The sequence below is a fragment of the Phyllopteryx taeniolatus genome, chromosome 17 (genome assembly GCF_024500385.1).
Source record: "Phyllopteryx taeniolatus isolate TA_2022b chromosome 17, UOR_Ptae_1.2, whole genome shotgun sequence".
NCBI classification, from domain to species: domain Eukaryota; kingdom Metazoa; phylum Chordata; class Actinopteri; order Syngnathiformes; family Syngnathidae; genus Phyllopteryx; species Phyllopteryx taeniolatus.
The window spans coordinates 19494268-19504472 of NC_084518.1; the positions used below are offsets into that span (position 1 = coordinate 19494268).

The 10205-nt window shown below is 44.9% G+C and overlaps 1 protein-coding gene across 2 annotated transcripts; it reads right to left on the reverse strand.

The window, feature by feature from the left end:
* Window positions 1-11: 11 nt before the first annotated feature.
* On the reverse strand, window positions 12-9671 carry dtx2 (deltex 2, E3 ubiquitin ligase). Of its 2 annotated transcripts, XM_061750692.1 has the most exons (9): window positions 9140-9671; window positions 7227-7887; window positions 6112-6170; window positions 4938-5165; window positions 3156-3223; window positions 2898-3077; window positions 1882-2043; window positions 1710-1799; window positions 12-1300 (listed from the first exon to the last, which is right to left on the reverse strand). In XM_061750692.1, the coding sequence occupies exons 1-9, from the start codon at window positions 9459-9461 to the stop codon at window positions 1064-1066; spliced, it is 2007 nt and encodes a 668-aa protein (XP_061606676.1). In that variant the 5' UTR covers window positions 9462-9671; the 3' UTR covers window positions 12-1063. The 2 variants fall into 2 exon arrangements, with proteins under 2 accessions (XP_061606676.1, XP_061606677.1); XM_061750693.1 differs by lacking the exon at window positions 4938-5165.
* Window positions 9672-10205: the final 534 nt, after the last annotated feature.

The following is a 10205-nucleotide window of genomic DNA, read 5'->3' on the forward strand; positions in this document are numbered from 1 at the left end:
CAGAGTCTCTGTCGACATCAATCTTTTTTTTATTGCAGTGACTTGTGCCGTGAGAGGCGGGATAATGTATGTGAGTACAGGAAGTGAGGCCTTGATTGTCACCGTTGGAGCACTTTCTTGGCTTTCCTCTTCAGATTGGCAGTCAGGGTAGGGCATCAAGCCGTGCAGGAGTCGGCTACAACGCTAACCTAAAAAGGTCCAAGTGTTAAAGTACACCCATTTGTTGTCATTCCCTTGATTCTTGATGCTAGCGTAGCGGTCTACATCCTTACGCCGGATAATCTTGTCAAATTGAAGGATTCGGGAAAACGCTAACAAAAGTGTTAAAGTACGCGTCTTTACACATTGGTGGTCGATCCTTGATTATTGAGCTAGATAGCCAAGCGGTCTCCAGCTCAGTCCAAATGAACTGAGCTCATGAAACGATGCATGATTCGATTAGTACGCTAACTAATCCATACGAGTATTAAAAAGTAGGTGTCTTTACTGATTTGTGGTCACCACTTGTTAATTAAATCAATTTTCTACAGTTTTTTTCTCTCCCGGCAACTCTTGCCACTTCTCATTAATCAGGCTAACGCGGTGTCTCTTTGCTACGCTTTCAATTGCATAACACCCCCCCCCCCCTTTTTTTTTTTTTTTAAACTTTTTTTTTTTTTTTTAAAGTGATGCACCGTCACAACTAAAGTGCTTTATGAGAATTGGAGCGCCGGTGCCGTCACAGCAACGGAGCAGGAAAAGGGGGGCACAGATGATGCAGATGAAGCTACAAATGAAAAATAAACAGCAAAAATAATAATTTTCTGTTATAAGGTTTGCGGGAATGTAGCTGCATCGGAACCGTAGCAGAAGGCGGGATATTATCGTGTTCACTTTCAAACAGCATACCGCGTTTTTATTCCAACATTCTGTTCCCAGCCTCTGACACGACTTCCAAAGGTGGAAAAATTGTCAGGTTCTTCTCCCCAATTCCAATGGCGTTTATACCGCAGCCCGGTGTAAAATAGGTTCCCTTTCGCTAAGTGGGTTTTAAAAATGTTTTTTTTTTTCGGCAACTGATGACTTAGCTGCTGCCGGGTGCCTTGAGGCAGTCCTCGGTCACGCCCTGAGAGGCCAGCTCCGACAGGACGTTGTCCAGGTAGTTGGGGTCCGGAAAGCCGTGTCCTGACAGGTTGGACATCATCTCAGTCTTGTGGTGGATGCCGTTCCACACCACCGTGTCGGGCTCACCGGTGGTGCTGGACGTGCCCACCGTGAAGATGAGCCGGCGCATCCATGCAACCTTCAGCAGCTCCAAAACCTTCAGACGGGAAGAAAAGGTGACGGGAATTAGCAGAATTCTAGGAAAGTTGTAAACTTTGACATGGGGGGGTGAGCCATGTTTTGGGGGAATATGATACCTTCCCATTACCCCCCCCCCCCCAATTTCCAGTTAATTTCCATATTCCCAAATTGTGGAATATTAAAAAAATTAATGAAACACCTGAGCCTGACGTTCCGTGTGTGCGTAAGTAGCACTTATTTAAGGGTGTATAATTACCACAACATCTACGCTAATTACGTTAAGCCATTTATGGCGCTTCGAATTACAAGTTAGCACTAAGGTAGTGGACTTTCGGTCGACTAAATTATATGGCCGATTTTCACCTTTCGCAGTTGGGTATGGAACGTATCGTATCCTCTGCGATAAATGAGGGTTTATATTTTACCTTCCTGCCTTTGTCACTATCCGGCAAGAAGCAGAAACGAGGGAATCCCCGGCAGGTGAAAGGTTGTCCTGGGTTGGGATGCTCCGGACCCTACGGTACCAGGACAAAAGTACTGATGATCAGTGTGATTGTGGTTCTTGTTAGGACGCACCTCACGAAGTGCGCGGCCCACCTGTATTCCGGGCGGGATGCTGTAGATGATCTGGATGGTGCCGCAGTCTGGGTGCCCGGGCAGCGGTTGGGGAATGCTGTAAATTTCCATCTTGCCTTTTGGCTGCGTGCCCGTCTTTTCGCCGTAAATGGTCTTACACGAGGGGCACTGCAGGCTGCCATCCTGACGAGAGAAAAGCCGCGTATGCTTTTAAACGGATCAATAAAATCCTGATAAAAAAGACCGGTCCCACCCCGAGCATGTTGATAGGATGTACTTTTGTCGTAAACCGTACTGATACAATACGGACTCTTTTTAGCAGGTTTTTATCTGATTTAACCCTCTGATGCATGCGGTCACTACAGTGGACAACTACTTATAGGAATCAGAGGGTTAAAATAATACATTTTAACAAATGATCAATAATTTATTCTTATTATTTATTGATTTTGAGGTGTTAATATTTTATAAATTTATTATATTTTTCCATTATGTAAGATTTTTAAAAATGTATCAATTGTTTCAATGTTATTTTCAAATTCATGTAGATTTTTTTTAACATTTCGGGTTTCTTTTCTTTTTTTAATTAGATCGTTTTCGGAGAACAAAGTATTTTTTGGGGCAAGCACATTTGTATTTTTAAATTTTTTTTTATTTGGTAACAAAGTTAAAATGATTTGGGCAATTATCCTATTAAGCTACCAATGTATTATTTACTCAAAATCTAAAAGTACATTTGATGAATAATGGATTTTTTTCCTAATTGTATTAGTCTCTCTTACTCAAAACATAACCATAACAATGTAATATTCTGTAATCTAAAAATAATAAAAATGAGTAACTATTTACATTTATCCATCTACAATGATTTATTAATTGTTCAACATTGTCTTTAATAAAAAAAATATTAAATGATACTTTGTCCATCAAAATATAAAAATGTATACTTTTCAACATTTGATTTATGTATTTTATTAACGGTGCTTTCATCGTGAACAACTTAAGCGTGACAGAAATTTATTTCAACATATTTGTACCTTGGTGCCATTGTTGTACATGGCCAGCATGCAGAGCATATGCAGGGTGTGCCCGCACTTGACGAACTTTCCCACAGCGTCCGGCAAGATGCCCTGGCTGCTCTCCTGTGCCGTAGCCGGCGGTGGCTGCGTCTCGTAGCCAGAGGGATTGGACAGTTGATCCATGCAAATGATGCAGTCCTGGGAGGTGGGACGGAGGGATGTTCAGGAAAAATGGACTGCTGATAAAAACAACGGAATTATGCAGGCGGGCACTACCTCATCCGGGACGCCGGGCACCACCTCCATGTAACGTCGGATCACCTCCTCGGCTCTTTGAGCGGAAGCTGAAACGAAACGTGGCCTTTGGAATCAACACCCAGAACTCCGCAACTTTTCTCCCAACACTTTTTTTCACCTAGCAAGCGAAAAGGAGTTAGCAGGTAGTGCAGACAAGACATTCAAAGATGGGAAATGAAAGGCAGCGATCAACAGACCGGGAGACTTGTTGAGTTGTAGGACAGAGTCAATTGCTTTCAACACCACAAGTCCACAGAAGTGAGTGTCAGGTGTCCTGGCATTGCAGGATTCCCTTACACACGGACCTCAGAAGCCAGACAATAACCGTACTTAACATTTGGTGTGACATAAAAATGTTGGACAGTGTGTCCCGTAGGGCTGCAACTATCAAAATGTTTCAATTATTCTAACGATTATACCATTGATTAATTGGATAAAAATGTATTTAGTATTGTAACAAAAAAATGTGCATGTAAGGTGCAGGTATTATTGTTGTCCACATGGGATCGTCATCCTCAAGCTACGTTATCCATTCCTGATGGTGTATGAGTTTAAAAGGCGGGGCCCGGCCTGGTAAGTGACGTGGGCGGCCTGGTGATCGACGGGTGTAAAATTATCCCAAACTTTGGACATTATGTCTTTTGCGCACTCTTCCCTCATCTCATTTCTACATGGAGTGGTGCGTTCGTCTGCAGTAACGTTAGCGCGTGTGAACAAATAATCCTTGCTAAGCTTTGAGGCATATTTTTGCTCTTGACTTTTTTAGTAATCGAATTATTCGATTCATAGTTGCAGCCCTAGCAGTGCCCCAGCATTGCTGAACTCCCTTACAGATGAGTGGCGTCTTGGCTCTGATGCATCCTCAGAAGGCAGACAATTACCAAGCTTCTGGTGTGAGGTGTAAAATCGTTTTGGGTCAGCGTCTATTGCTTTCAACACAACAGGGCAGGAGAAGCGAGTGTCGGTGGTGCTGCACTGCGCAATTCCCTCAGACATGGGTGGCGTCTCGTCTCTGATACGATCTCAGAAGGCAGACAATTGCTGAGTTGACTTCATTCCCCCCGTTCCATGGTGCAGAACAGCGCCTGGCACAATACCGGGTGGGCAAGGCGGAACTGCTGCCGCACAGCAACAAGATCCCTGCATTGGCTTCCACTCTGAAGACCTGAGTTTCCTGGGCCTCTTTCAAAAGTCAGAGCAAATGTGCTGGCTTTTACTGCTTTTATCAGATGGTGGCATGGTGGTTAGCACTGCCGCCTCACAGCAAAAAGCTCCGATTCGCTTCTAGTTTTGCTTCTGTAACCTCGAGACACGACAGCCCCACAGGGTCGACTTCATCCCTCGCATTGCGCAACCGTACCGTTGATACCGAACAGCGACACGGTTAGAAAGTCCTCTTTGTAAAAGAGGACTGTTCGGGTTTTCTCAGGGTGCACCACCGGTTTACCCCTACAAACCAAAAACCAATCGGGTCATTTCCAGCCAATTCCATGCTTGTAAAAGATCCGGACTGTGTCCGGGGGGGTGTGACCACCTTGGACTGGAAATGTTTACAATTATGGTTGAATTCTGACGCATGGAAGGCATTTCGGTTGGTCTGGAACGTTTAAAGTCAACTATCGACCCTTGAGACACCGCTATGGAAAATGGATGGGTGACCAGAAGCACAAGACAAAATGGCTGGACGGAAGACGGAAACACGAGGACGGATGGAGGTGACGAGATGGCCCTCCGACCGAGGGCGGGCGGCGTGGTAGCTACCTCTCCTGTGCTGCCTCTTGGCTCTCTTAACTGAACTGCCACTGCCGGGTGGCTTGCTGGGCCTGCTGGCAGGGGGGAACTGGACGGGCGGCGGGAGCGAGAATTGCTGGGGCGGCAGATGCTGATGCAGATGCTGATGCGGTGGCGGAGGAGGCTGCGGGAGGGGGGCGGCGGTGGTGGTGAAGTGCACGCCCAGTCCGACCGCTGACATCAAAATGGAGGCCATGCCTGGAGCGGGGTGGGGTGGAGGTTCGAGGCGGGACGGGACCAGGGCGGGGCAAAGCGGGTGAGGTGCGGGAGCAGAAAGGAACAAATTAAAAAATAAAAACGTATGAGATGGCGCTGCGACCGACACTCCGACTAAGACCTGGGTATCGTCGCAATTTCGAAATAAAATAAAAACTTTGGACAGTGACAAAGGTCTCACGACATCATCAGCAAATTTGTAAAAATAATTGCTGCTAAAGATTATTGCAGTACATGGTGGGGCATGATGCCAAAACAAAATGATAATTTAGTAATTTAAAGTAAGATTTTTTTTGCTTTTACATTTGATCAATATTTAATCTTGATTCATTGAAATGTTTTAAGGTATTCTTAATTGATTCAAAATGCTCCCATTTTTTTCTACGATCAACATTTTTTTTTATACATTAATCAATAATGCTTCTTAATTTATTGTTTTTAAGCATTAATTCATCCAAAGAATCTCTTTTTTTTCTACGATCTAAAAATAATGATTTAGTATTTTTTTTTTAACATTGAGCAATATTTATTCTTAATTCAGCAAATATTTTTAAAGTACAGTAAACCCTTATCACAGGGGTCAGATTGATTAAGATTATTGTATAATTGTTTTATTTTAACAAATATTTAACTACTAGTTGTAGATCCTAGAAAAAAATAATCTAGTTTAGGAACATATTTTCAGTAAATAATACATGTACATATAAAATAATTAAAAACGAATTGTTTTACGCAGACTTTGAAAAAAACTGAAATGGCTCCTGATAGGCTATTTCTAAAGGGGCTGCTAAAGGCTCTTGACAAGACCGAATCAGGCACATAAAACCAGATGATAAATCACCCAGGAGTTAAGAAAAAAATTCAAAAAGCAAAGCGCAGAGAGGGCGAAGAGAGTCCGTGTGGACAGGAAGCGTTTTTAGTGTTTTACCTGCCAGGGCCGAGCTGACGCTGGTGGATCCGTTGAGCTGAATGGGGATGGAAGGAACGCTGGCAGAGGGAGGGAGAGAGAGAGGGGGGGGGAAAAAAAAAAAAAAAAAAAAAGAAAAAAAAAAAAGACACTTGATCAGTAGATCGGTACACACAAGTGTGCTTCCTGCTCTTTCTACCAGATCAGATTTGGACCATCCTGAGGTTCTGAACCTCCACCATGTGAAATAACAAACGACTGATCACTTGGCAGCCGCGGACAATAAGCGGGAAATGTGGCAGCCGTGATAATGAAGCCTTCATGCGGAGGAAGACGACCACAGTGGTAGCCTGGAGGAAGTGGAAGTGACAAGCATGTTAATGTCTCCTCATTAAAGCAGCGTGTTTTCGGCCCCGTGAGGAACAGGAAGTGCACATAACTATGGATAAGACAATTCAGCGCACTAGTTGGATAATCGATTAATTTAGTCGATATACAACTGGTCTGCTGAATTAGGAATAAAAACTAGGAAATTGCTGAAATGGCAAGCAAGTTGAACATTTATTCGATATCCTTTCTATGTGGCAAATGTGTGTACTAAAACAATGGTTCTCAAGACGTTTTACACCAAGTACCTCCTCAAAAATTTTTTATATACAGTAGTAGCATAGTATTAAATGTACTGCACATAAAATTTCGGTTAAATGTAGAAAAATAAATGATTTGAAAGGATTAAATGCAAATGTATTGCACTTAAAAAATGTATTGAACTGTACTTAAACGTACTGTAATGGATTAAAAAAAAAATAAAGTTGCACCACAGTAGCACAACACATAGTTTAAACATTTCATTTGGGGATTCTTTCACGTAGCACGAGTGTTACCCGATTTACAAACGCCTCAATGTTCGGACTGAACAAAAATATTGCCCGGTGGTTGAACCTTATCGCAGCGTGCGAACGTTTCACTCATCCAGGCGGTGCTGCCCACTGTGTTGAGCTCACAGTCGTAAGTCAAGGTACCACTGACACACCTTGGGCCAATTAGTCACCTGACGCATCATCCACATAGGACAATAAACGCCTCTCGAATAGATACCTGCCTTTTCCCATCAGAAAAAAACCGTAGACACCAACCTGAGGCCGTTAGCGCTCGACGAGCTGCTGAGAAGGGGTGCAGCTAGCTGGCTAGCAGAAGGCGGCGGACGCCAGGGGGCGCCCCACGATATCCCCCCGACGGAGAGGGGCCTCCGAGGGTACGGGGAGTAGACTGATGTGGGGTGCGCCGCTGCCGCTACCCTGCCCGTCCCCTGCATACTGGGCCGGTTCAGGCTGCCCGACGAGAAAGAGTGCCGGGATCGGCTGGGCATGGGACCCGTGCCCCCGTGGCTCAAACACTGCACACAGGAGCAGGCCGGGCCCCCCGAAGAGGAGGAGGAGGAGGAGGAGGAGGAGAGGGGGGGGACGCCGGCAGGGAGCACCGAGGGCCCCGACGGGATGGCCGGAGGACCGAAGGAGGCCAACGGGTACGGCAGGTTGCACTGCCGCCGCACTTGACGCCTGAAGCCCGACGACTTGTTGACTTGGGCCAGGGAGGTCAGGTCCACGATGTAGTTGTGGCCGTGCGGGCCCAGGTCGGCCGTGCCCTGCCGGGCCTGGTAGCTGTGCTCCAACAGGATGGAAGTGCGCGTCTCGTAGGGCGTCCAGCCGCCCTCGTCGTTGGCCCACTCCCAGTACACGCCGCTGCCCAGGCCCGACGACTGGGCGAACAGGGAGCGCCGTACCGACCGGGTCTTTCCTGGAAAACATATGAAAGGAAATTATAAGTCAGCATTGCTAACCACCGAGCCTTGCCGCCACACCTCAAATATATGCTTCCGGGTTATGTCACTACGGTTTGGCAGCATTTTATCGTCAGTACTCAAAATGTATTTTTCTGTCCCAAAAGCAATACCAAAAAAACAAAAAAAACAACAATCATTAAACACAATAACATCCATTCAGTAGACATTCCAATAGCTTCTTCACTCTTTTCATTAACTTCTCAGACTCAAAATTCCATTGCGACATGTTGCCAATTTTTGCACACATCTGTTGGGACGTTGTTACCTCACACATTGTGGCTTCATCACTCTGCTATCGTTGCATAACTTCTTAATTACTACTGAACACTCACGTTCTTGTCATACAGCATTAGCGCATGACTTGTATCTTTATATTGCTCAATGACTCGTCGTACTTGGGTTCTGATGTCCTAAATGTATATTTTGTCACAGTGGCTGTTTATTGTCGTACTAGAATGGCTCCAACGACCAGAAACAAATCCCTTGTTTGTTTTAACATACTTGGCCAATACAGAATATTCAGATTTAAACTTTGATGAAAGAGGCTAATAGACACGGTGCCCCTTACTCTCCATTTCTTGAATTGATAGAGACACAACAGGCCTGAAACAGGAACAAAAAATATGTTTGCCCCTACATTCGGGGGTTCCCGCTTGGGTAGACATTCAGGAAAAAAAATATGCAAATAGGTGAATGCCGAATATGTAGGCGTGCACTTTACAAAAGCAGTTTTTTTTGTCTTCTCTTTAAATAAAAAAAAATTGTGTTTTTATACAATAAATAATTAGTGAACACAAATCATTTGTTTTTTTTGGGGTGGGCTGGAACAAATTAATTTCATTTCAATGGGGAACATGAAAAAATAAAATGAGCTAGATGATCTTAGTAGTCACGGAACAAATTAAACTAAAAATAATTTATATCGATGTTATTCAAATAATAAAATCTACTTCCCAATTAACCACACGCAAGACCATATTTGTAAACAAACACACAAAACATAATTTGCTGCCTGGTTTGTCCGGTTAATCCAGGGGAGCCGCTGTGTCAATATTCCGATGACAACAACAGGCAATACGTCATCGAGGCTAACACGCTAAACTACCTAGCAAGGGCCTTTAAAAAAAATAAAATAATACATTTTAAAAAGTAAACCCCCAAAAAAACAACGTCTGTGACACTAAAAACAATGATTTAATAACTCACCCGTGTCCTGTCTGAACTGCTTCAGGCTGGCCACGTCGATGAGATACGGCGACAGGCCGGGGTCCGACTGTCCCAGGCAGATGGTGGCGGCGCCTGCTGCGCCGCCCCTGTGGCCCCGCGGCGACAGGCAGCGCTCGATGTAGGCGCTTACCTGGCCGCTGTAGGGCCGCCAGTGGCCCAGGTCGTCCTGCCATTCCCACACGGCTATCATGGGCTGCGACTGGCCGGACGACTGGGAAGGGGCCGGAGCCGTTGCCGCCGCCGAGGGCCCGCTGCTCCGGGAGACGTTGACCCGGGCGCAGGAGCCGGACACAATCGCCATAATCGACCGCTTTAGCTTTAGCTCGATGCTAACTTCACGGTGGAGCCTCGACGAAGAAAGGCTAGGCTAGCTGGGTTCGTCGAAGAACACCATTGCGAACGCGTTAAAATCCCCTTAATGCCACCAAGCACAACCATTGATCACTTAATAGCATATTAAAATACATATTTGACCAAAAATGCGAGCAGCCCTAAGGGGGGGGGGGGAAACGCAAACCTTTTTGGGGGATTTTTTTGTGTGTGACAGCGTTGCCAAGGGTGCTTTCCGTTTCGTCCCACTGCTGCCTTCAGAGACACTCGTAAAGTACCAGATCTTATTTTGAAGCCACCCCGAGAAGTCCGTTGAACGTTTTAAGTATTTACATTGACACGTTTTACAAAGTCAAACATTTAAGTAACAAATATTGTGATTCATTTTCAATTCAAGAATATCAACCGTTTTATGTAATGACGTTTTATTCGCTGTTCACATAACTGCCCACGAACATCATGAGCTTCATCTTTTCCCAACTGCCTCCGAAGGTAGCATTTTCTTCTTCTCTGGTGACAAACGTCTCCATTGTCCAAACCCATTTTGGCTCAATGTCAGTTTTGCTGCTGCCCCCGGCTGGGAGTATGTCGGCATGACATAAATGATGGCCTGGGAGGGCAAATGCATGTTTCACACAATAAAAAAAGGAAAAAGAATAATAGTAACAATAATTATTAAGTTGTTGCAGCTTAAAGTTGCATTAGGATGAATGGA

What these genes read in the sequence shown, in the direction of transcription:
- dtx2 (XM_061750692.1), bottom strand. Translation starts at nt 9,461, where the DNA reads ATGGCGATTGTGTCCGGCTCCTGCGCCCGGGTCAACGTCTCCCGGAGC. An exon ending in GCAGTTCAGACAGGACACGG is followed by an intron (nt 7,888 to 9,139) that starts GTGAGTTATTAA and finishes TATGTTTTCCAG; the next exon opens with GAAAGACCCGGTCGGTACGG. An exon ending in TCGAGCGCTAACGGCCTCAG is followed by an intron (nt 6,171 to 7,226) that starts GTTGGTGTCTAC and finishes TCCCTCTGCCAG; the next exon opens with CGTTCCTTCCATCCCCATTC.